Source organism: Ischnura elegans, chromosome 2, assembly GCF_921293095.1.
Source record: "Ischnura elegans chromosome 2, ioIscEleg1.1, whole genome shotgun sequence".
Classification (NCBI taxonomy): Eukaryota; Metazoa; Arthropoda; class Insecta; order Odonata; family Coenagrionidae; genus Ischnura; species Ischnura elegans.
In genome coordinates this window covers 138,748,884-138,776,783 of record NC_060247.1, presented here as the reverse complement: position 1 = coordinate 138,776,783, position 27,900 = coordinate 138,748,884, and the positions used below count along the sequence as shown (strand labels likewise).

At 42.4% G+C, this 27,900-nt stretch overlaps 1 protein-coding gene across 1 annotated transcript; it reads left to right on the top strand.

The window, feature by feature from the left end:
* The first annotated feature begins 537 nt into the window (after window positions 1-537).
* LOC124174158 lies at window positions 538-27,888 on the top strand. Its single transcript, XM_046553269.1, has 3 exons — window positions 538-1,245; window positions 10,236-11,199; window positions 27,666-27,888. Exons 1-3 carry the CDS (start codon window positions 738-740, stop codon window positions 27,808-27,810), a joined length of 1,617 nt encoding a protein of 538 aa, XP_046409225.1. The 5' UTR covers window positions 538-737; the 3' UTR covers window positions 27,811-27,888.
* Window positions 27,889-27,900: the final 12 nt, after the last annotated feature.

The window sequence follows — 27,900 nt, the reverse complement described above, 5'->3', positions numbered from 1 at the left end:
AGGAAGAGAGCATCATTCATGTAAGAAAAGCAACGGGAGAATGGAAGAAGAGGATCGTAAAAAAAGTTTTTCACAATCCAAGAGAGAGGCAGGCGGGGCAGAGCGTTGGACTGCTGACTGAAAGGTAACAGGTTCAAATCTTTAGTGGAGCCTTTGAACATCCCAAAAACAACCTCTAATTTCAGGGATTTGAACATTCGGAAGTAGTAAATATAGCCCAGTGCGGAGTGAACCCATGCCTCGCGCATCCCAACAAACCTACACATTGAATCGTCAAGTAAATATGTCATCCATTGTATCCGATTATTTCAGCGTCCATTACTTCGGATTCCGCCCCCCCTTTCGTCGTGACAATTTTGCCAGACCGATTCACCCGCGCCAAAATCGCGCGCAACGGCCTTCACGCCGTTTTCCTTTCCTTCGAGGAGGATCCGACGGAGGAGGAGGACAATAACAGGGAGAGGGGGCGGCGGCGGAGGCAGGTTTGATGACCGAGATTCCGAGGGGGTGGGCGAGGCGTAAGGGAGCGGCCCCACGGCGGCCTCCGCTCAGTCGGCCGCCGACCACGAGTGCGTCTCGAGTGCCATGTGCAACGGGATCTCTGGGATACGCTGAGCGAGTGAGGGAATACTTGCAACGGGCAACGGTGGAGACTTCAACGGCCAACGGAGACTTCAACGGGCGACAGCCGCGAGGCGAGTGAGTTTGGACGAACACGAAGAGAGAGACGAGAAGCGATGAAAGGGCCGTGGGTAGCATTGGCGGCAGCGGCGTCGCTGCTCCTGCTCTGCCCCCCGCTGGAAGCCACCAATGCCACCGCCGCGTCCCTCGAGGATGAGTTTCTGGACGAGGTGACGGGGCAGTGCGTAAAAGACCCCTCGATGTCGTGCCTGCGCAAGAATCTGTACGGGTACGTGGGCCGGTCGCTGGACCAAGAGCAGCTGGCCATCACGGACTCACTCGTGTTCACCAAGAAGGAGGGGGGGAGGGCGGGTAAGTCGGTGGAGGCGCCGGTGGAGGCACCGGTGGAGGCGACGGGCGAGGACGGCCTTTACGAGAAGGGAGCCCGCTTCCTCATGGATCATGACGTAAGCATCCAGCTGCCGCAGACGCTGTTCGGGGGCAGCGTCCTCAAGCTGTCTCCGAGGTCCTTCGAGGAAGATGGCGTTCTGCTCAAGCTGGAGATGGCCGAGGGGCGCGGAGTGCAGGAGGGGCCGGAAGGAAGGCTTTTCTTCCACAGCCACAGTGAGTGCTCCCAATGGATTGCATCCATTTCCACTCGCCCCTTCACAAGCACTAATATTCCTAACGCCATTCCAAATAAATTCCATTGTATTCATGTATACCATGCTTACGTGTGAGCTATTTTCACATAATGGGCATCCATACCAGCCAATATTTCCAAATGAATACACTTATTCCATCAAAATAATTCCGTAATATTTACCTCTCTCTTCTAACGTCAATGACTAGGACCAAGCCACCAAATGTTATTCTAACGTACGAGTCTATTGTTGAGTACCTTCTTTGTTTGAATGCGTCTATCTTCAGAAAATCTTGCCTGACCCATTTTTTACGCATGCATTCCTCAGCGCCCCTCGTCCTCATTGATTCATCTCCATTAAGCCTTACATATCTCCATCAATCCACGCCCGCTTACATAAACGCTGATTTTCTCGCCCATCCCATCCACTAATAACCCCTCCCATCGCCCTCCATCCGACCCCACCACTTTACCCCCCCCCCCCCCCCTTCCCTCCTCCTCTATCATCTTCCTCGCTTTATGTAGCACTTCCTAATTTGTCGGACGCTCCAGTCAACCTACTTTCTCTATACCTATTAGCGCCTTTACTCCTGAAGGCCTTCTTACCTAACTCACTAAATCCCTCAAACATAAAATCACACCTAATCTTGCTACGATAAATATTTATTTTACTGTACTCCTCCATTCATTGCATGTTACTCTCAATAGCCACACTTTTCACTCTGCACACACACCCCCCGAGACTCATTCTTGCCCTAGCTGAAAGAATTTAATTCATAAAGGCCATCATTTTTCATCGGTAAGTTAAAATACTGAGAAGAAAAGGTTTGGCTGGAAGGGAAGATGAGAACTAAGAACGATAAATACAATTTAACCCACACTTGCGCGCTAGCCCAGTTGCTCAGCCAATAGATTCACCCATTTTCCGCGTAGACCTCAAGCACGCAAAAACAAACGGATAAGTAGTTCACATTTTCGCCAACGTCCACTCTCGTGCCAATGAAAATTGTACGAATGAGGTCACTGGCGAAAAATTAGTATTTATACGAGAGATGTCACTGGTAAAAGAAAAAACTTCGAATACTTTAGTGCGTGCGTGCTTGAGACCTTCGCAGGAAAATTTATTCCAAAGAGTATATCTGCGAGGTTAGTGCGTGAGCTAATACTTCAGTGTGTTTTCGGGTTTTCAAGTCAAAATTTATAGTATATTTGCTCCAAATGACTTCTTTATTTGCCTTCCAGCCGATACCTTCCTTCCAAATCCCGTAAATTGCTCATTACAAGAGTGCGGTATCGGAGAATTCATTACTTTCATCTAGGGTATAGGAGTAGAATGTTCATCAATTGATATCACCCTAGTGCATATCCATTAATTCTCATATGCCATACTAATATTCTTCCAAAATACTCACAATTCTGGGGGAAAAGACATTATTTTATCCCGTCTACTATGAAAAGTATATTAGAGAAACTCATGAACAGAGTAAAGAGATGTGAGAGGTGAATTTTTTCATATTGTTAATCCCACAGTCGCGTTGAAATCATTTTCACGGCTGCAAGGGCAAATGGAAGCTGAGAAAGGAACTATTCAGCCCCCATAATATGAATTCTCCTTTTTTCTTAAAATATGTTCAAATTTTTAATTAGCTGCAAACTCTTAACACTGACAATATTGAAATCTAACATAGCAATAGATCAAACATTGCTATTTTTTAAATTTTAAGAGTATTAGCCACTTCCGCAAAACAGAGGAGCATATAAGCACCAATTACGATCTCAATTAAATTGGAACACATAGTTCCACAAATGAAATAGAAGCCATCCATAGATATATCAAAGTAATCAGTCATATAACGTAATCATCAATGCTTCGGCTATGATCTTGTAGGTTTACGATATTGAAAGCCTTCAGCAACTCTGATAACGTATCACTAATTGAACCTTTTCTGCGGTCCAGGAAGTTATCCATCGTATATTTGGGTTAAATAGCTGATTGCATAGCCAATTTCCAGCAATTATTTATGACGGCAAGTTGGAAGTCATAAACAAAATTACAACTGCGTCCATTTTAAAGCTTTTATAAAACAGAGGAGGGAAATATGCTTGCATATCAGTTATAACAAAATCAAATTCGTCGTATTTCGTTCAGAAATACGTGAGCGCTAATTAGATGGTGAAAACCGATCAGGTGGCAGAGCTCATTCCGGGCGGCAGTTGAGATGAAGGTGGACACCAAGGGGAAGGTAGTCGAAGTCGACCAAGAAGGAGACAGTGACAGATAAAAAGGAATGACCGTAAGTTCTGGAGCTGTTGGCAATAGAGGGGACAAACTTGAATAATAACAGAAAGTTGTCATAGATATGCACTTTTATAAATTTACTGCATAATCAGTTTCGACAATAAAGCGTTACATTCAGTTCATTTGCGAATTGTTGGCCGACTCTCTATAGCCCAGTACGCAGTTAGGCCTAGTCCACATCAGAAAATAGGGAAACAGCATTTACTGAGAGGGATGCCATTCGCGAAGGTTTCCAGCGACAGTAAGGGAGTTATAATCGTTCACTGCGCATGACTTAGGGCGGGCTGACACCCCTCCAAATCTCACCCTCTCATCCCCTCTCGCGTGACGCAAACTCTTCGCGAATCAGCTGAGCTAAAGTTTATGCAATAGTAACATGATGATGACGCAATGATGTGCAGACACTAATTGCTCTAGGTGAAGTTACCGCCGTGGACATGCACGACAACTTTGTGTTTATGTGTACCATCATTATTTTCAACGTCATGTCGCCTCATACCGCTGATTTCATTCGTACAAAGAAAAGGCTAGCAAAGAATCAGGTGTTCAGTGCAGTGCTTCAAGGAGGAAGTGTGAAATGATGGAGGATGGGAATAAGCTGGAGGCATCCAAGATGTGGGTATGGAGGGATATGGAGGTGAGATGGGCAGAGAGGAAAAGGAAGGAGTAGTTGGTGGGAGAAGAAGGTGCCGGGCGTATGAGATGGCAGAGGGTGTTCATGCACGTAGAAGAAAAAAACGATGCTAAAAAGGAGCGCCTTCACTCAGAACTCAAATCGCAGCTCATTGAATGGAGAAGGAAGCGCAAGGTAAGATTGCTACAGGAAAAAACTCTATCAATCGGCTATACTCTCCTCATTTTGGCAAATAAAAACGCGGCAGTTGCAGTCCACTTTCCATGAGTAGCTGATGTCATCAGTATATTATACTTTCATTGAGGGAGGGAATCGATAAAAAGACAAAAACGAAGCACAGGAGGCCCATTTACAACGCCGAAGAGTAGCGGAGAAACAATAACTCACACGACACGAGTTGTTGCTGCCATTAACGTACCTACGAATAGGTTAAGGTCACCTATTTTCGTCGCAAATAGCTCGAGATATAGGCAAAGGTTCTAGAAACAGAAAAATACGAATCTATTCAATCTTTAAACCCTATCGAATTTCGAGCTCCATCGAAAATCTCTTGGTTTTTAAAGTCGAAAGGTAAAAAAATGTCCAATGGTCATTCCTTAGTGAGAAAAGGGGAGGGGGAGAGCGAAAGAGAAGGAAGAGGGGCGGGGTGGAGGGAGAGAAGAGGGCTCGAAGGGAAGCAGAGTGAGTGAGAAGGAACATCAACGTGGGAACAGGGAGGAGTGGGTAACCAGTGAGAAGATGCATCACTCTCCGTGCTAACATACCTTAATTTAGAGATAACCTAAGGCCACCACCACATGTTGAGAATAAAGATTTGGTACTTTCCCGGTGAATTAAATGGATCACGTTCCCTCCATGTGTGTGAGTTGATCCATCAGTCCTAACGCTCCTAGGTCGATCACACTCCTCGAACAACATTTTGGGTAAAGTTCATCGGTGTTTTCAACCGGGTGAGAGAATTTATCTTGCCCGACCCCATATCCTTGGTTCTCAGGAAAACATAATGGATAGAGTGAAGGGAAGTTAAATGATGGATGTAATGAATGGAATCATTCCTTGAGCACAAGAGACACGACGGACTTCGAAATATCGGACAAGAGATAACCTTAACCATTGGTTCATAAATTAATCATTCAAGCAATTGTAAAATCCAGGATCAAGAATCTTCAAATGACGAATGCCAAATTGATTGCTTTGAGCTTAAAAAGATACGTATTAAATGATCGATAGGCCCAACTAAACTTTAGTATTCCGTTAAGGAGCTGGAAAAAATATAAGGAGAAGAGACGTCTTTGAAAATAGGAGTATATGACAAGATCTAAGAGTAAAAACTATAGCCAAGATCTTAATCAGAAAAAAGCGATATATGGGACGGAAACGTGTCCATTGAGGAAGGAAGAAGAGAGAAGGCTAAGCATGAAGAGAAATGATAGATGCTAGATGAATGAGGATGAGAAGGAACGACGAAGTGCTGGGCATGGTGGACGAGGAGATGAAACTTCTAGAGGAGATACGGAGGAGGCTGGGCTTTTGGACGGAGCTTGTACTAAGCGATAGATGCAGGGGTGATTAAAACCATATTCAGAGAGAAGTATGCTATGCAAGTAGGAAAGTGGGGGGATAGAATAAGAGTAATGGAATATTAAAAAGGAAACTGCAAGAGGAAATAGCTGCCGCCATTTCTCTTTTGAATTTGAAAATCAAGGCATGCTAAAAGGATAGGGACATTTCAAACTTCGATTTTAGCCATAATCTCGAAACCTACGTTGATCTAACAATTTTCTGACGATATTGCGTATGCCGCTGCGTGAATCTAGGCTTCGAAATTATCAAAAATAAAGTAATTTTTAATATATTTATAAAATTACAATCAAATTCAAGGACAAAAGGACGAAAACGCACACTTTAAAGAATAACTTTCAGTTCTACCTCTACTTAGCCTGCATATCATATTTCACATCCGATTTTACGCGAATTAGGGAGCCGCTAAAATCTCGGAGGCAACGTGCTTCGTTTGATCTAGGATTGAGAGCAGATATCTTTCAGAGCGACACAGAGAATATTATCCACGAATCCCGCTCTTCTTTCATGTCCGACAGTAACGATATAAAAAGAGAGATATTTAGCCAGACGAATATATGAAGGATATCGTGTTTCACCCGAAAAATAAAGGAGATGAGTAAAAGCTAGGTGGAACTCAGGCAGCGAAACGGCAAGGCCCGCGAGGATACCCTCATGGGGCCTGGGCTCATAAGGCAGCAGAGACATTAGTTCCCGGAAGCCCAGGAGGAGGTAACATGATTTTGTAAAGGATTACGGGAAAGAGGTGGCTTGATTAAGGAGCACACCGGGGACAGGGAAAGGAGCGACGGGGAAGGAAAGGACGGGTAGTCCCGTCACGGCGACGCGGACCAGCAAAACCGAATTTAGAGAAACGATAGAGCACGGCATGAAAAGAATGATTCAAAGATGTTTATCTAGATTGGGACTCAGGCAGTACCCACGGCGGGCTTCGGTGGTTCCTCTCCTGAGGGACGGGAACCAAGTCAGATAGTTTGACGCCCGCGCGTCTTAGGAGGCGAAGGTGCGTCTTAGGAAGGGATAAGGGACGGGGGCGACGCCGCGATGAGATTCCGATGGCGTATCCAGGGCAGGGATAGGGAAGAAAGAAATGGGATTGAAGAATCCCACGCCGTCCGTTAGGAAGACGTGGGCAACCTCAAGGGAAACCATAATATGATGTTCCTACAGGAATAGAAGAATATTCTATAGTTCTAGAATAATCCACAGATTTTTCCGTAGATATGGGACTCAAATGGGTCTCCGGCAGTCAAATGTCCCGCTAAGTGCTCCTTATTTTCTTTTCTTAGTAACGGCCGGTGACCTTACACCCCCCTGCCACACGCCGATTGTGGCGGCTTGCGGAGTAATATGTTAATATGGAAAGATGTAGATGATATTAACAATGATATTACGCATACACTCAGCTCATACGGAGGAGACAGAAGGTGTGGATGGAGGGAGTACATAGCGGGGAGGGGATGTTGAAAATGGTGTTAGAGGGTAGAATGTTAGGGAAACGAGGGAGGGGAAGGAAAAGAATAGGATTTTTATGTAGATTGAAAGGGAGTAGGCCTTGCATTGAATTGAAGAAGGCAGTGCTGGAAGGAAAGGGAGGCTCCCAGATCACTTTTTGAATACTCCATGGAAACCTTCTCTAATCGGTAGAATACTATAATAATAACTCAGAAGAAGGTGCTGCTTCAGGTAAGTCCCCCATATCTCCTGTTGCATAATTAATTAACGGAGAAATACTGACGATAAATTCAGATGTTATTTCCACTATCCTATCCATATTCTAAATATACATATAAAAGAAGATGTCTGTTTGTTTGTCCACCATGGATTTCCAAACGGCTGTACCGATTACAACTAAAAATAGTTCGTAGGTGCATCTCATGCTTCCAAAGTCCGAAGTGCTACTTCTGGTTGTGTCCAATGCGTCCTCTGCGTCATTTTCTCATTACTGTTTGTTACGTCACGTCATACAACGTCTGCATCTATCTACATCTACATACTACCTCTTAAGCCGCCTAAAAGGCGTGTGGCAGGGGATCACCACCTGACCTTTTAGCGTATCGTTAGCGTTAGCGTAGCGTTAGGACACCAGCCATTTGCCCACAAAAAGGAAATTCTCTAACGAAATTACGACTAGCTTTTATTAAAGTCCATTATGGTTCGGTATAAAAACGAATTCCCATATTCCCATTCCCATTCCCGTTCGGCAAAAAATCCTATCGGTTCGGCATCTCTCTTAATTTATCGCTTCTGTCGGACCTGGAAATATAGTGCGGCTCAAATATTATGTTCTCCGTGTCGCTCTTAAATATATCTATTGTCAATTGTTCAAACAGTCTAAGCCTATCGCGCAGCCTTCCTTTGTATTTTATTCAGTTCGCAGATTAAGTCTTTCTGCACCGGGTCCCATATGCTCGCTGCATATTCAAGGTGCGGTCGGAAGAGTGTGAAATAGCACATTTCTTTTACTTTCTCATCCAAAAATCTTCCCACAATACGCTTGACGAATCCTAATTTTTTCCAGACTTTGCCGCAAATATTCCTTAAATGTGTTACCCACGAGAGGTTTGAGGTTGTCGTAACTCCCAGGTACTTCACTTCGCCTGTTGCCTTTATATTAATACCATCCACAGCATAAACATAGTTAAAGTTTGACGAAATCTGCAAAAAAGCACCGACATGCATTTGCTTAGATTAAGGTCGAGTCCCCACTCCTGGCTCCACAAATAAACGTTGTTTTAATCCGATGATAGAATTTCATAGTCAGAGTGATCACTAATTTCACGATACATGAGAGCGTCGTCAGCAAATAAACGTATTTTACTGCTAATTCCGGATCAGAGGTCATTAATGTATAAAATGAATAAAAGGGGGCCGATTACGCTTCCTTGTGGATCACCTGATGTCGCTTTAACGACACCACAGCTAATTCCGTCAAGAACTACGTTTTGCTTACGATCATTCAGAAAGTCGCGTATCTAGTTTACCACAGTTTCGTTTAATCCGCATGACAGTAATTTGTATAAAAGTTTATTGTGAGGCACTGAGTTGAAAGCTTTCTTAAAATTTATAAATAATGCGTCAACTTCTATTTTCGATTCCCCAGATTTGAAAACGTCGCAAAGAAATAGAGCGAGCTGTGTTGCACATGATCTACCTTTTCGGAATCCGTGCTGACAGCTATGGAGGAAGTGACGACTGTCCAAGAAAGTCATGATATTGCTAACGATGATATGCTCAAGTATCTTGCCTATAATCGATATTAATGAAATTGAACGTTAGTTGCCAGCGTCATGTCTGTTTCCCTTTTTGAATATCGATGTACCGCTTGCAATTTTCCAGTCTAGCGGTAACATTCCTTCAGATAGTGGTTTCTTGAATATTATCTCTAAGGAAGGTGCGATCTGCGACCTTCTGCAGTTGAACATCCTGCCGGGTAGGCACACCTATTGACACGATCAAAGGGAAAACATATCTCAATGGCTTCTGCACTTACCGATTGGAGCAAACATTTTTGCTGGGGCATGCGTTCACACGTTTTTTTACCTGCGCACGTACCTACGGAAACACAAAACGATCACCGTTGAGAATCGGGGCATAAGCTAATCCCTTGCGCGGTTTAAGGAAATCATTTCTTCTAATGTTTGCAGTTACATGCGTTTTCCATCATCATACCTGCTTATTTCCTTTGCCTAAAAATGCTGCCATGTGACCATTCTAATTTCTTTAAATTCTAAGTTTCCCACCTCTCCGGGTACTATCTTTCCCGAGCAACGACGGATGTCCCACTAGTTCCTGATGAATTTCTCGAGTATGTTTCGTCAAAAGCACTCGCTTTATTGCTAAATAAACAAATAATGCTTTGGACATGCAATTCAAACAGAGGCATCGCCACTAAATTCATAACATAAACGCAATAGGGCATAGATGGGTTCAAAACTCACCGATTAAACATTATGCACAGTCAATGCCATTTTGGGAATTATTTTAAGTTTTTCTACATCATATTTGCAATTTTTAATGCATTTCCGTTTCAGTCCATGTCTTTTGTCAATTATTCTGCACTTTTATTACATCTAATAGTTATTTTGGAACATTATTACCCTCTCATAGATAGATTAACACTCCAATGTAATATTTTACGCATCTAAACTTCTACACACGCCTCAAGAGTACGATAATAACCTATGCGTTACGAAACGCTTAGTCTTTCATTTTCATACATTTATAATACATTTGCTTTAAAAATATTTTAAAGAACTTTGTACACAATGACGTTGACTATCTTGACGAAAACTGGTAGAAAAAAATCAAATATTTGCAAAGTTTCTCATCAAAAGTATGACAATGAAATGCTACGAAGTTTGGCAGGAATGATTTTCATTCGTCATTGATTATTTATGGGAAAAGTTTAAATAATGTGATTTAAAAAAGTTTCCCCCAAATATTTCCGTTTCCAGAGAAGCACCACTTCAAGAAGAGGCTGATCATGGGGTTCTTCGCCCTCCTGCTCGTCATCAAGTTGATCAAGGTGAAGGTCTTGTACCTGCTGCCACTAATCCTGGGCGTGGGCACGGTCAAGAAGCTGATCCTCAAGGCGCTCATCTTCATCTTCCCCGCCTTCGCTTCCCTCTTCAAGTACTGCTCCGGCTACAAGACCCACCACCACCACACCGTCGCCTACCACCACCGCCCCTACGAGCCCACCATCTTCAATGACTGGGGCCCCTTCGGCGGCGCCTACCACCGCCGCAACGAGTTCTCCTCCTCGGGCGAGGCCCTCGAGCCCAGCCTCGAAGACGAGCGACCCACGCGCTTCCAGTACCCTCCAGCCCCGCACCCCAACGCCCACCTTAAGGCCCCGCCCAAGCAGGCGGCCTACGGCCCGGCCCCAGCCAAGTACGCGCCGAGGCCCGCGCAGACGTCCCCCGTCCGCTACCAGCCGGCCATCCAGCAGCGCCCCCAGCAGCCCTTGGCCACGGCCTCCCTCGTGGCGGGCCCAGTGCACATCGCCACGGCCGGGGGCAACCAGAAGGTGTACTCCGCAGCGGGGGGAGGGGCGGAGGAGGCGGCGCGGGTGGCCCAGCTGCAGCAGGCGGCTCTGCAGCAGCAGGCTCTGCTGCAGGCACAGGCGCTGGCCCTGCAGCGGCAAGAGCAGCTGCAGAGGCAGCAGGCGGCCCTGTTGCTGCAGCAACAGAGGGCGCAGGCACTGACGCCCAAGCCGGTGGTGGTGGCAGCGGCGAAGGTGGAGACCACGCCCACGTACGACTCTTTCTACAGTCCAATCCTGCAGAGGATGGACGGCGTGTTCGGCCAGATGGGATTCAAGGACGAGGGCTGCAAGGAGAGGGTCGTCTGCAGCATGTACAAGAGGCCCGCCCGCTACAGCCCACACAGCAACCTCATCTCCGCAGAGTTGAGCAGGTAAGAGCCAACTCAGGTGTAGATTAATTTAGCACCACCCATATATATTTATTTTTTTGCTTGTCAGTCAGTCCGTCTGTCATTCTGCATCCATTTTGGTCTTTTCACTCTCACATATTGAGTTATGGAAATGATGCTTTGTGCGTTTGGTGCGGATCAACGTTTTATATGTAGTTCTGTAATTGATGTTGATGGAATATAAAAACGCTGTTTTTATGAGAAATCATTGATCACCCTATGAAAAAAGGGTAAAAACATGCGATATTAGTGTGTAAAACACTCCTATAAGAAACATATAGCCATCTTATCTGCATATTGAGAGTTGGGGCACAATTTGTCACAAAATATTAATTGCAGAGATTAAGCGGAGGCTATCCGTCTAAAACACAGGCGGGCACATTGGCTGTTTATTTTGTAAAGTCTGCCCCAAAAGTCTGCCATAGTTTCACATGAATTTAAATGCGACGGCATCCACAAATATACTTAATGGGCTTCTTCTCACCTTTCCCGCCCAAAGGCCACTTATAAATACTGCCCGCCGAAGTTCACTAACGTTATATTCCTTCAAGGCTGAGTCTTACCGGCCAGTGGAGGGGACCCTTCGATGTCGTGTCGCTCCATCCCCCTTCAATAAATTTGACTATTTTCCCTAATGCAAGAGTGTCTCACTGCTCAAATAATTTTGAAGTTGTATCTCTGAATATTTTATATCAGGTTTCGGCAGCCCTCGAAACGATTTCTTGTGAGCCGCAAAACTATTTTATTTTAATTATTTTAAAAATTTACTTTTATGTACAATGAATTACGATGGTCGTCTACTTCACAGTATGGATGTTAATACACCGTGGTCAGGGTCTCGGGATCAAATACGGAGATCGACTTCGGAAAACCCAAAATAAAATCCTTGAGGTGGCAAAGAGAAATAAATTGACCACCCTACCACGAACCTGTGATATTCAAACACCCATTCCTAAGTCCGGGATGACCTCTTCCCTCACCATTCAAAACCAACTTCAGGTTTGAATCACTTTGTTATCAGGTTTGAATTTGAGAGAGAGAGAGAAGTGACAACAGTCAATTCGATGACAAACGATTACGAGCGGGCAACAGACAATTCATTACTCAATGGAGCAATCAAGAAGGCGGATGCAAATATTGAACACACATTTTGAACGAAGAAAAGTGATTTTAGGAGGTTCTCATCCATGAATGCATTGAGTTGTGGAAGAGGTTTGAGAAAGCGCGACACATAATAACAGCGGAACCTATACGCAGAGAGGGTTGAATTTGTTTCGGCCCAAAGGAAATCATCTCTATCTAAGGTCCTCAGACCTTTAGAAAATCAACACGCAGCTCGATTCAGCAAATCTGTAAATCACAAACCTGTCATTACTGAAATTAAAGACGCTCGAGTCAATACACTGACATTGTCAAGGTTAAGTAATTCTGTACCTTTTGACCGACTTTAATAGCACTTTCCCCGGTCCATTCTTAACACGGCAGAGATATCCAATAAAAACTAATCCGCAAAATGCACATCGTCATTAAACGAAGAATGCCATGTGCCATTAATTCTCAGTTATAGTTATAGAATATCTCCTTCATTACAGAAATTTTATTTATAAAAGTATTCAACCATAATGTCATGGATTTGGAGCATAATCATGATTTGAAGAGATATATCACTTGCATGACCACAGAAATGACTCCTAAAAACAGAATGGCCCATAGTACCATATCACATGAAAAAGATCTCAAGAACAATATCTTATAGTAAATAGAATTACGGATACTTCCCCTTTTATCGTACTTCTGACATTACAATAACTTAGTCACTGCATGCGCTAGCAGACATGTGTTCTTAATGTAACAATAGTACGAGACGACGCGACGGTGGGAAGAACTACCATAGTAACCAGCGGCGGTCGTTAAACAACTAAAACATAAAAAGTTTTGCAGTCATTTCGGGAGGGCCTGGAGACCCTGAGCCCTACAGCCCCCTTATTATACTCTACCCCCAAAAACTGCTACGAGACGGATACAAGAGAATTACACGAACTAAACAAGGAGCCGCAAGAGACTCGGAGACAACGTGATAGGCTTAGATTGCTTGAGTAGTGAAGAATAGCTACATCTCAGAGCGACACGGAGAAAATCATTTTTTGACCAAACTTCCGTTACTTAGTTGTATTTTATTTCTTTTGAATGTTTAGGGAGGAGGAAACCAAAAGCCACATTCCATTAATACTCTTCATCTTTCTCCAAATTTCAATCGAGTGCCCCTCACTTCTCTGAAAACCAAATCTACAAGCATTTATCATATTCAATATCACTAAACATTTCCTTGCTTCATGCAATACCAATAGGAGTAAATCCAAATTCTTTTTTAATGGCTAAAAAAATTGTGGCATAAAAACTTCATACAATAACTATTACCTGTCTATATGCGTCGCTTAAATGAAGCAGTAACCGTTTAAAAGTCATATTTCTGATATTGAGCCGATAATAACCTTAGCCAACTTCCTCATTTAGTGAAGTAAGCAAACCTTGTCGCCATTCACCGCCAACCACTACAAAATTTCATTATATTATATTCCCAATGTTTATTGGTTATGGTATCTAGTGCCTTGAGTAGATGATAGAACTTTTTGATTGGCAAAGGGCGGCCCCGAAAGGGGGGAATAGGACAATTAGTAAAGACTTTAAAGAGAAGAATTTATGTGCAAATGGAAAGATAGGAGGGCGGAGCGGAGAGCTTCGTTAAATCAATCTCATGAACTCATTGGCAATATTTTGGTTTAAGGTGCTAAGGCCCATTTATTAGTCATAAAGACGATTCAGGTATTATCCACGATGTTCAGAAAATTAAAAGGCGCCTCCGTGCTCTCGTGAGGAGTATAGCCCCCCCCCCCCTTAAATTATCCCCCAGAGACCTTGAACCACTGGCTCAGCTCCGAAAGTGGAGAAGAGAGGGCCGCCACAACGAATCGCCCAATTGGAGCACAACCAGCGGACTCCTCTTCGCCCCCCCACCTCCCCCAAACCACCTCCCTCGAGTTTTTCGAGGTCAGCGAAGCGATGCAGAGGCGGCACGGTTAAACACGGAAGACCCGCGACTCGCGCTCTCCGGAAACGGAAAAAATGAAGAAGAAGAGATAAGGAAGGGGAGGAAGAGCCGTCTGACGGGAATCAGCGCCCTCCATGAAAGGGACCCGTGTCGGGACATATCCATCGCCCAACCTCCGAAACGCGAGGAATTCGGAAGGGCTGCATTGAAAACGAGAAAAGTGAGAGGGAAGAGAAGTCCCCGGCCCTCCTCAGAATATCCGATCGCCAACTGCTTCTCCGCTTTGTCAATAAAAAATAGAAGCATCGAAATTCATGAACGAATGGGGTTGTTCACTCAAATCCAGTATCGAGATTAATTGAAGGAATTCGGAAAGAAGGGTGGGGATGGGAGGGAAAATGAGAGCGAGAGGCAAATCCCTCCACCTCCATTCTCTCTTGAGTTGAAAACGCAAAATTTGCCGCCCACTTTTCATGAGTTGGTGATGTCATTAGAGATGTGGTTCAGGAAAACGTGAATTGTGGGAAGGAGTCGATCACAAGAATGTAAACAACAACGGAGTAAATCCATGCCCAAAACTGATGAGTAGCGGAAAAGCTGTCAGCTGATCCGCGTGACTTCATGATGCCAACACATTTTCTGCGAAAGAGCCAAGGGCGTCGGATTTTCGTCGCGAATAATTCAAGATGCATGAAACTGAACAAAAGACGCACAAGATACAGGTAATTTTATTTTCCAATCCCACCACAGTGGACAGTAAAAATAGAAAACGAGTCTATTGGTGTTGCACATGAAAAACAAAACACCTATGATGTGCAATTACACCGTTTGATTTTTGCATACATGTATTTCCTACGTTCACAATAGTATGGGGAGTTGGTACCTGGCTGGAATGTTGGTCACCCACCCCGGTTCAAATCGAAGCGAAGCCAGAACTGACTTAGCGGTCGCCTACGCGATTTCGGAGCGGAGGGCACTTCCAGACGACCACATGAAGAAGGCCCAGTCCGTCCCGTGGATACACCTTAATGATAGATTTAGGCACTCCGAATGATAGAAAGTGAACTTCTTGTAGCAATAACCGGTGAACCAAGATTTAAAAAAGCAAAGCTTCCAGCCAATAGGATCATTTTTCTTTGTATAATGAAGATGAAAATATTATGAATATAATTTTCGTTTCCGTCATTCCGATAGTTCTATATTTGGTGCGATCGTAATTAGCTACGTTGCAATAAATTTCAATGTCAGCATACATTTTATCTTATTCCTTTAATAGCGCTCTTAGCAATCATCCTATTGGGATCACTATCACGACTCCTTCATTCCTGAGAGTACACATCATAGAAGTGAGTGTACTAATCTTATAATTTTAATTATTCAAGCATTGCTACTCCTTGAAAGTTCTGCGATACATTGATTCTGAATCATCCCATGTTCGTAAAAATTGCCGCTCAGCAACTAATTTTCCAGCCAGCTGCATTTCGATTGGTAACAAAAATACGAAGGCCTTAAATAATTCAGATAGTAATGGATGTCTGGAAGTAATCGAAATCAAATTTCGGGTAAATGGTTTTTCGTTCTCTACTTTACATACTTGGGCAATGATAATTATTCTTACATTAATAGAAAAGCACCTAACACTTCCGTTAAAACCAATGAAGGAATAAACCAGGGACATTTCGTCGACTGAAGATTACTTTCTGTTCAAATACAGGATTAAAAACTATATATAGATTGTAAAAAAGAGGATAAGTACTAATATAAATGAATGCCACGGAATTAGCCCTCTTTATCTGTAATGATTTAAATTTAGGAAAAACTTTTGATTATCATTTGGCGTGCACGGATGTCATTTTAACTACGGCACAGTCGCCTTCATTCTTTATTTCCTAGCGCTGATGAAACTTCTATCAAGGATTGCATTAAATTAAAAATGTTTAAAAATGATATAAATAAAAATCGTGCGTATGATACAGACAAAGGAGTTTACAAGGGGCAAGTAAATCACATACAACCCTGCAACGCCGTTCTATACTTTGATCGTATAATCATCGGATAAGACATGAGCAATATGCTAAAATTTGTACTTTTTCACAGCAACTCTCCACAGGCAATGATCAAGCGACTTTTCATTCTCTTAAAAAAACCTTCCCAGGTGTATACATATAAATTAATACGCATAAATTTCTATCGCAAACAAAATTGGAAAATCATATAAAAGATTACGAATGGCGTCATATTATGAAGTCAGTTATGCGTGATTTGAAACAATAACAATGAAATAAATATACAAATGCTACACAGAATAATATTCTAGGAATAGGCAAACTGAGTTAAATAATGATGGAACTTGTTAGGAGTAACTATTTTCGTATTCACCGATAAACTGATTAAATACCGATCTCTGAAGCTTCTTCCACTTTAACCTTCCTTCTAAATACACACTTGAAATTCATGCTTATGAATGTATTGATAAAAATAACTCCGCTTTCTGAAGTGTTGTCCATTTTTTAGAATAGCCAATGCACGTATGTAACAGACGTAAACAAATCTACATGCAAACGTGAAAAATGTTGCAAAGCCACTCGTACGCAGGGCCGGTTCAGATATTTTTCTAGGGTGAGCGAACGACATTCCGACCCTCCCCCCCCCCCCCCCCCCTCAATCTCCTTGTTGGATTAGTACTGAACATTGTACTACCCCTTTTTGCTTGGCGCCCTGCGCGGCCGCGTACTTTGCTTACCGCTTAAATCGGCCCTGCTCGTGCCTCATACATCTTTGAAGATACCAGCCGGTATCTTGGTATCTTCTTCAAATTAAAGTGCCAACCTCGAGCGCTGCAAATTTACAACAGAAATCAATGTATACATATATAATTTCGACAAACGAATAAACAGGAGATGGACCAAAAAATATATTTATTATTCGAAGGCCATAAAAATCAGAAATGAAATAAATCCGTAAAGAATCCAATTATTCACAAAAATTGTAGGAAATATTCTTTATTTGTAGGAAATATTTCCAGTATAGAGCCGAAGTAATGGAGTGAGCGGAGACCTATATTTCTAGACACCACGCCTTTTTCACCACGAACTTTGTGGAACTGTACTGTGTTTTTGTTCAGACATGAAAACCACTTTCCCGTTTTTATCTCGCAAAAAATAATTCATCAGACTTAGGAGGAGGCTTTTTTTGATGCAAAGAGGCAAAAATACAACGGAACCGATGAAAACCATAACGTCGCCATGCTTGTTAACATAATGCGTTAAGCTTTTCTCAGACGTTTCATTTGGAACTAACTTCAATTTATAAATGCCTGTACATGCAATAATGATGGGGGAATAAGGTGGAATTCGATAACAAGGGTTGTGATTTCCCTATTTCGGCTTTATTCCGTGGTTAGCTATTTTGCACCTTTAAAAGGAAATACCGACGTTGATTCTCGCATTTTCATCCCATTCCGCCTGCGCACAGGTGTATTGAGAAAAATCTGAAATTTTTAAATCGAGTATTTCAATCATTTAACGGAGACAATCACATTACCTTAGTTAACGTGGCCTTCAAATCTTCATTTCATAAAAATTAAATGAAAACTACTGTTTGCGTTCATCAAAGAATAAATTTTTCAGACTGGTTGCAAATAATAAATAGTACAAACTTGTATTCCGCTATTTTAAGGCAGGAAGTAGAGTGAGCCTTTGACACGATTTCTGCATGATGAGGTAATTTATGAGAAATCCCCTGTTCGACACATCATTGCATCAATGAAAGACTGGCTCGATCTCAACTAACCTCAATATTCTAAACCCGTCAAACACTTAAAATCTTTCTTCCAGTGCACCGATCAATTGCATTCGAACTGGGGTGGGATAGAGACGTCGCGTCGTTGGTTAGTGAATGCACTCCGATCACCCCTCTCATTCACATCCATTCTCCACGCGCAGCTCAAGCAAAGCACCGTTAGACTCAGGAGAATGTTTGCAATTAGAAGTCTAGCTCTTCAATTTACAACTGCTTCCGAGCGCAACAAACAGTCCGCATAACCAAGAGCCTTCCATAAAAATCAAACAACGTGATCAAATAAATTCGTGCCTACTACTAGCGCCACGATCGACTCCCAGAGAGCGACGCATTGCAGTACCAGAGTACGAATAGAGATTCTTTGTGTGTGCGTTCCACACTGACACTTTATTATCGAACATGGATTCGACTCTGTTATGACATTATCGCGGTGACTTAAGAAGGAACGACAGAGGTGTGTGTCAACACCGCAATCGTAAGGCATCCCGTTATGTGTTTCAGTATTTACGGATGAGCATTAACAACTATATTCCCATATGCCACCTAAAAATAGTGTTTGCATAGACAATTGTAATAATAATGACAATAATAAAAATAACTCTATAAATATATACAATTGTTAGCGAGTTAACATTGACGAACTTGTCCATGGCTAAATAAATATATTGAACACCCTGTCAACTCCACTGAGAATGATTTCGATACAACGATTCGATCGTTTCAGTACTTCCAAGGCAATATCCTGACGAAACGCTTTAATTTACTATTTACTCATTGATGATATAACGGGAGTGTTTAAATCGGTCGAGGTTGTATCGCAAAAAGTAGCATTGCTAAAATGTTCCTTTTATTTATTTAACCAGCATTACTTTGATTCCGCTCTTGTCTAAATCGTTGTGTTGGTTCGTAGAGTTTTTTCCTCTTATGCATTCCCAATTAAAACTCCATTATTTCACTCATTACTATTTAAGACCTACCACAATTACATACCTTTTCCTCCATTCTACCTTCAATCGAGCTAGTGCAACACAAGCGTACAGACAGCGTTACCCAGATTTTAAGCGAATTAGGCTGGGAGCCGCTTGAGACTCGGAGGCTGCGCGCTAGGCTTTGATTGCTTCAACAATTGAGAATGGATATCTTTAAGAGCGACACGGAGGACATAATATAAGAGCCACACTATATTTCCAGGTCCGATAGAAGCGATAAATTAAGAGAGATTTTTTGCCGAACGGATAGATATGGGAATTCGTTTTTCCCCGAACCATAAAGGAATTTAATAAACGCTAGTCCCAACTTCGTTAGAGCACTTCATTTTTAATGTGTATATGGCTGGTGTACTAACACCCCCTGCCACACGTCTTTTAGGTGGCTTGCAGGGTATTCTGTATATTTAGATCTAGATGAACACCCACCCCAGGCTAAGCCACAGGTGTGTGTGTGTGTGTGCATTCACAAGTATATACGGGGGGGCTAAGTCCTTACGCTGGGCCATGTCGATCCTCGAGGATTTTTTGTTTCGGGACGCCAAGTAATAACCCCCCCCCCCCCAAAAAAATCAAAATCGAGAGGAAGGGATGCGTATTCTTAACCTAAGGAAGCGTTCGCACATTTTATCCCCTCTCTTTGACAATATTCTTTTTTCCGGATTGGCATGTAAAAAAAAATTTGGCTAATAATTTGCCTGTTTCGTGTATGTACAGTCTCTTTCAAAAGTCGGTCCCCACGGCCAGCGCGAGCAACTACGTTTTCCGCTGATCTCGAACTTCGGGTATTGCCTATACCGCCTTCTGTGCCTTAAAAGGGCCACTTTGACTCAGTCTCACCGTCCGCGTTAGTCTTACCGAGGCATTCTTTGCTTAACATATTCCAGTTGTCAATAATTAATTAACCGGCATCTTCATGTTCATCGAAAGTTCAAATGTCGAAATAGTTATCATAAATGTATTTTCGATAATTAAAAAAACATCAGAAGTATTAATTACATGACTTGTTTGACTATTTCTTACCATTTTAAGGCACATTTAGTACATGTTTTATCTTTGCTCCTTTCATTGAGAGGTCAAACGAAGTCGACAGTCAACCTAACTAGCTTGTTAAAGTAGTCAAGTTGCACCATTTGCACAACCCGACCAAGTCAAATGGATCCCCAGGGGATAAGGAACGCAACACACGAAGGTCGACTTCGGGGAATAACGGAGACGGGTATGTGGACCGACTTTTGAAAGTGACTGTACATACTGATGTCTAGAATTGTTTTTCGATACCACCGTTACTTTTGAGCGCCCACCACTCCCCACTGGATCACCACCAGCAGCTGCTTCCTTGACCTTGACATTATGCATGACCTCTTTAACGCTCTCCGTTATGTTTAGCTCCCCTAAATTCCCTTCGCAGCCTCTATCCCTATCCTCCATCCCTATTCCACCTAATCGGCCGTGGGTTATTCAATTCTGCCGGGCACTTGCAACAGACGAATGAAACGAATTCCCCAGAGCCTTATCCCTATCACAAGCAAGGAATCAATGGCTCAAGATGAAAACAGATGGTGACTAACTAGACCAGGTGGATCAGTTCGACTATTTAGGCAGCACTTCGGTGGAAAATGGATACATTAATAGGGACATATACAGGGACTTGTGTTAGCTAAGGAGGTAATCACGAACAGGAAATAAGTGATGAGTGGATCATTATGTAAGGGTTTCAAGAAAAGGCTAGCGAAGAGTCTATTTGATTTGGCGAGTACCGCCTAACGGTGCGGAAGCATAGACACTTAGGAAGGAGGACTGGCTGGAGAAAAGTCCAGGCTCGAGGCGAATTATGCACTATTTGCACCCATTTGGAATTATGACCCCACCGTACAATAACATACATGTTACCTCATCAAGTTACTGAGTATATCCAATATATTTGAAATAAAAAAATTAAACGGGTTGAAATGAAATGAAACAAAAAATAAAATATCATGAAATAATAAAAAGATAAAATAATAGATAAAAATTATTGCATTTTCCTTGTAAAAAAAATCCATGCAAATGTTGAAAAATGCTGTGATTCAGTTCACTGTTTAATTTTTAAGCTTCTGGTAACACAAAGTACACAGTACTCACACAACAGAGACATTAGTGAACCGGCTGGTTGGGGAGAACACGGTTTACCGGGACAGCGTGTCAAACGATGGCAAAGAGCTTCGTTTTCATTTAGGAGATCAGCTGGAGGGAAGGCAGGCCACCCACACTACGAATGGGCCTGCGCTCGCTGGGTCGACTCGACGGAGCGTCACATTCGACCGCCTTTACACTCTTTGCCTCTCTCTCCCTCTCTACGAGTCAATGCCATCGCAATGCCATGGAAGGTGCATATCGCGGCGCTTAACTTACGCTTGCCTTTCAGAGCAAATAATGTCACGCTTCATACCTAGATCATCAAAACCGGTGAAATCCGAAAACATCCTGAGGAGATGTTCCGCACTGCGCGTAAAACATTTACATCACATCTGGAATATAAATTTCATTTCGGAAAAAAAACATATAATTTGCTTCATAATATTGAATAGGGGTTTAAATAAAGCTAAATCTTGCGTGATATCTCAAAAATTTACACGCCTTATGAAAATATAAATGTTGGCTCCTTAAACCTTTCTGAATTATTATCTCATTAATTAAAGGGCTAGAATGTTGACACGTTGGGACCATTCACACAACTCAGCAGCCGGAGGGAAAAGGATACCTTCCTGCAAAAAAAAAACTTGAATTCTAAAGACCCCATTGCATATGCTAAAAAGTTATTTGAAACATAAAATACTCTCGCGTGTGGCATTCTTTGACGGTTCAGAGTGTTACACGGCAGCCTGCGATTGCAGATTACTCACAGAATATCACTCATTTTCCACATGCAGCACCAGTGGACTGCGCCCCCATTTGCATTGCATTAACTCTTTAACGCCACGTGTGCCGAATTCGGCACATACCTCCGAAATCATTATGCCTCAGTAGTCAAGTGAGCTATTCCACCATCGCTCGTTGTGACGATTTCGGTACGTTCGTATCTGCCGACAGTGATGAGTGTTAACACAAAGCGAAGAAAGGTAAAACTTTGATAGGAAAAAGTCAAAGCAAACTATGTTGAAGATCGTCTATCTGCTGAGTTTTTCTTTTAGTTTTTGGCTTTCTTACGTACGTTAATGTGTTTCTAAAATATTCCTTTTGGTTTTCTAAAATGTAATGTGTAATCGTGACATATGAACGTTTCAGATTATTTGAAATTGAAGGAAGAATAGTTGCACAACGAATTCGTCCCTATAGGATCTTACTGCATTTTAGAAATATAAGACAATAAAACACTATCGAAACCTAATGTCTAATATTTCCTAATTATACTTCATCAAGTCGTCTCATTTATGAAATTGAGAGTAAAGAGTAGTTGTATGGCTACACTATATGATATCTTTTACTCTGCTGGCATTTCAAAAAATGAATCGCGTAACTTTTTATGGAAAAATGAGGGATACTGTTCAAAATTTGATTGTGCCAGCAGAGGATGATCCTCATGCTGGTGAAGGCACGAGCAATCTGGAATCTGATCTGGAATCTGGAGATCTGGAATCAGAGTGACCTGATGACTCCGAGTGTGCATCGGAAAATTTTTCAAAAGTGTACAAAATTCAATATACACTTGTGTTTAAATAAGAACTCCAGCTGTTTCATTAAATTTTATGAATAATCTGTCGGTTTATTGTTATTTTTTACCAAACTTCTACGGAAATTCTTGAAATACTTCCCTATTCATTTTTATGTTTAGCACATAGTGCACCCATTTTAAATGTTTGATTGTGATATGAAACTCTCCACAAATTCATTTCAACAAGTAACATTATTTCAGCATGTACGTTATAATGTATACATTTTTGTTTGCTTTTTGTAAATAATACCTCTTTTTCCTCGCATATTCTTTTTATGCTCCCAGCTGATGTTTGATTTCAATACAGTTAAGTATTAATGATTTCCACATCGCAGATTGAATTTAATTATGGCAAGTAAAAGTAAAGAGAGATGTGAAAGAGAAGAAATACGTAGGTGTGAAAAGATTAGCTGATAGGAGAACTGAGTGGAGAGCTGCGTCAAACCAATCATAGGATTGTTGACCAGTGATGATGATGATGAAGTAAAATTTGAACAGGGATATTCCAATGTCTTACTAATAAGACTGACTATTGTAAATAGGTAGTTTATAAGCATTTCTTTCGTTTTAATCCAACAATTTTTGCCGGGTTGCCCACCTTTTGGTAAAGCCCAACTGTGACGGGAATGCCCAATGTACCGAATTCGGTACACACCTTAATTTTGATCTATTTTAAGAAAAAGTTTTAAGAATGGGTGGGTGTACTTCCCATGAACTCCCTTGATTGAGATTTGTGAGGAAAACATTGTCTCCATAGGTAAAAAAATTGTTTTCCAGAAATAGTTTAAAATGTACATTTCAGACAATTATTGAGATAGCTAGTCAGGAAGGTTTTTGGGATTCAACACGAATACTTTTAAGGGGTATGCAATTTTGAGATATCATGCAAGCTTCATCTTTTTTTAATATGCGTTTTACATAATGAAACGGCATTTAATTAAGATATTTCAGGATTTTACCGGTTTTGAAATGCTTTTACCAGAATATACACCCTTGAATTTCCCAATTTTTACGAATATCACACTTGAGCTGTGAGGAGAGCACATTTTGACAATTTCGGATACGCTAAGACGGTAGCGAGTAAAAATTCCAAATTTTCGTCGGCTTATTTCGTAATGCATGGGTTATTGTCAAATTGGTGACCTTTTATCTTACACTTTGCATGTTTCAGTTCTAAGTTCGCTCGAGGACCACTATCCAAATTGATTAAAGTGCCTACTTGGTAGATTGCCTAAGCCTCCATATTTCCAAAAGTTGCGACTGGATGTTTGCTTGGATAAAATTTAATACGTCACGTGAAACGATAACCTACAAATAATATTAAACCCTGGAGAAATATAAGAATTCAAGACTAAGTTTAAAATAGGGAATCGAAAACTGGTAAAGGTGAAAGAGTTCTGTAATTTGAGAAGCAGAATAACCGACAAAGGAAGAAGCTAGAAAACAAAAGTGGAATCGCGCAGGAAAAGAGAGTATTCCACCAAAAGGAAGATCTACTCACTGCGGGAAACTTGGTCACAGAATTAAGGAGACAATATGTCGTCGGAATTTATGTTGGGACTAAGGTTCTCTACGGAAGTGAGGCATGTGGGACAGAGGGTAGCAGTGGAGAAGTCAAGGGGCGGAGGCCTTCGAAATGTGGTGCTGGAGAAGAACGAAGAGGATCAAATGGATGAGAAGAAGTCCTGGGAGAAGAGCAGGAGAGAAGAGAAGCCTCGTGAAACCCTTACTTAATAAGAAGACGCATCAACTGAAATTGGCTCGTTTTGAGGCATGATGGCAAGATTCGTAGGGCAAGAATGGAATGGGAAGACCGCGAATAAAACATTCAGAACAGGTAAATAAGGGTATGACAGAAGAAATAGGTAGGTGGGAAAAGATTGACAGATGGGTAAATTGAGTGGAGAGCTGCGTCAACCCAACCTTCAGATTGTTGGACAGTGATGAGGATGATGTCGGTGGAGGAGAATAAGGACAAAGTTGGAAATGGCGGCGGAGGAGCAGTGATTCAGTTGCGCGGGACAGCCTCCCTGGCGAGTGGCTGGACGACGTGACCACGGCCGGAGATGGCGGCAGTGACCCTGTTGCCCACTTCCCCTACGTACACGCCACGCGTTTCCTCAAAACACACGCGAGGCCAAAGACACGCAGCGGAAGTGTGTCGCCAAAATGGAGCGGAGAGGATTTGAACTGCGAGCGGGGGAGGAGGCGCCCTTGTCGGAACACATTTGGCGGGAAGACAATGGCGGGCGCCTGAACATCAATCACTCCGACGGAGAGGGACGAGGAAGTGCTGGACACGGAAAGGAAGCGTCTACGCAAGATAGGGGAAGACGAAAGGTTTGTGGGGAGCGCGAGTACTAAGGATTTCTCCTGTTTTCCCGAATTATTTATCCAAATACGGGCATTGCTTGGAATTTCAATAAGAGGACGCCAACAGCACGCGAGTAACGATTCATAAAGCATCTCATTTCCACGGGAACGGTTTCCTTCTATAGAGGCATCGCCATTGCCTCGAGCAATGAATGACTCATTGAACGATTCGTTTGAAGATCCAACAGCTCCACGAATGTGGCTCTTTTCACTCGGAAAACAGAATAAACCGCTCAGAACGGGAAGGAGATGTTAAAAACAGTGTAAGAGGGAAGAATTCTCGGTAAGCAAGGGAGGCAGAGGATGAGAATGAGATGCATCATTAGATATTTAGGACTTCCAGTGTATTGATAAGGGTAATCCAATTTGGGAGGGGGGATTCGCAATTCAGGGTAATTCAAAAAAATATCCGGGTAAGCTTGCCTTAATAATTACAAAATGAAATGCATTCCTTTTCTCGCGAAACGATTGAGTTATTTGAAGAGTGGTGGCTCTCGCATCCGCCCCCCCTTCCCAGGAAGTCCCCGCTTTCCTAACCCTGTAACCCGCCACCCTGCCCATCACAGCAAGAGCCCTTACCCTAATGAGGACCCTGGGGTAATCAGAAGTTCTAATCCGGCCCCTGCCTGATGTGAAATCCCCCGCGATTACTTTACTGTTCTCCTTCAGTCCTTGGCGAAATTTTCTTCATATCATTGCTTGATGAGTACCCATGACAAATTTAAGAGAAAACTTTCAATCTGTGCTTTACATACCTTAATTATATTTATACCGTCTCTTCCAAACATTGAGCAAATGACTACTCCATTTAATCTTTTGGTGTTGTTTTTCAGTAGATCCCTTTGCTTCCATGTGCATATTTACTATCAAAGAACGTCACAGAGTATACAGCGGCGACAAGTGCGACCCTTTTTGTACAGTCGAATGTTTCGCTTCAATGAGCTAATTCATTATTAATATGCTGCAGCATTTATTTAGCATTTAATTGGAAAATTTAGAGACCAATCTTTTAAGTAAGCACTTGAGGTAGATGTATCACACTCATTCGAAATATGTACCCTTACGTATCAATCCTCCTTCCGCAGTTGGATAATTGTGACCCACGCGTGATCATCAAAATTAAATGAAAATAACTACGTAGTGACAAAACACCTCAGCCAGCAAAAATCTATCTTTGGAAAGGTTCAAAATTTTTGACTGCATGCAGCCCAAATGAAAGTTCTACAGATAGACTGTACTGAAGTCATACTCGCAAGCAGGGGCGCAAAGCAATTCAACCAATAAGGAAAATTGCATTGGATTGTAAATAATGTGACTCCAGTATTCCCTAAGTTTCTCTCGTAGCTTGGTCGACTGCAGTGGAAGCAGCGGAAATCGTGAAGGCGTCCCGTCCGAGGACAAGTTTCCACAAATGATAGGGTGAAGATTGTAATTGAACAATTAGCAAAAGCACGTGCTCATGATATCAATATTTATGGTGGGGAGGGAGAAAGAGGTTAGAAATTTTAGAAAGTTCACATAACAATGCAGGGATTATACGCCAACACTATGTAAGATTCCTTGGATTCACTAAGCGGAACAACGATATCATCATCATCATCATTAGTCAATAAGTTTGACGCAGCTCTCCATTCAGCTCTCCTATTCACTAATCTTTTCACATTGACGTATTTCTTCTATTTTACATCCTTTATAACCTGCCTTATGTAACTCATTGGCTGTATGGGGCTGTCATTTGCCATTCTTCTCTTCCAACTGTTCTTATACGATTGTCTTCATCACGCCATCATGCCTCAAAATGTGGCCAACTGAGTTGTCCCGTCTTCTGCTTAAGGTTTTTAGGAGGCTTCTCTTTCCTCCCACTCTTCTTAGCACTCCCTCATTACTTACACGGTCAATCCATTTTGTCTTCATCATTCTTCAGTAGCACCACTTTCCGAATGCCTCTACTTCTCTCCGCTGCTGTCAACGTCCAAGACTCGCTCCCATAAAGAAGCATACTCCAAAAATAGCATCTGATGAATTTCTTCCTAGCTTGTATTCTCAGCTGTAAATAGATTCTTCTACCTGAAGAATTCTCGCCTCACTTGTGCTATTTCACTCATTATTTCCTTCTTGCTTCGGCCATCGTCGGTTATTCGACTTCCTAGATAGCAAAATTCTTTCATCTCTTCAAGCTTTCGTTTTCCTAGTTTGATGTTTGTTCTAGCCCACTCTCTTTCGCGGCATACTCAACGATATAAGGAAATAAAAATCAATTTGTACGTCTCTCGCTGAATTTTTAATGACGAATTAAATGTGATGCTGGTACTAGTATCGAGCCCATAGACGGCGTCAATAAACATTCATTAAGCAAAGAAGAAGGTGGTTTTTATTTCCATTTCATAGGTCTCTTAAATTAGGCTGATTCCTTGACAACCTTTCGCAATGTACTCAATATCATATCCATCTAAAGCATATAAGAATGTCACCAACGTCAACCACAGTCCCGACCTTTCAGTCCGTAAAGAGAAGTAATTGATTGTCTCTCTTTCTGATTTTCCAGGGACCCGAGCGAGTTGAAGAAGCCGACGACGTCCAATGGGGCCGTGGTTCGATTCTATCGGTTCGTTCAGGCGGCCAAGGACGGCCAGGAGGGGCGGGACTGCCTCCGGCTACACCCCAGGTGCAACATCAACACGGAAAAGTGACCATAGGCGTCACGACCACCCCCTCATCCCGAAATTTGCTCTCCACTCCTACCCACCCCTCACCTTACTCCCCCACCACCGCCCCAGCAA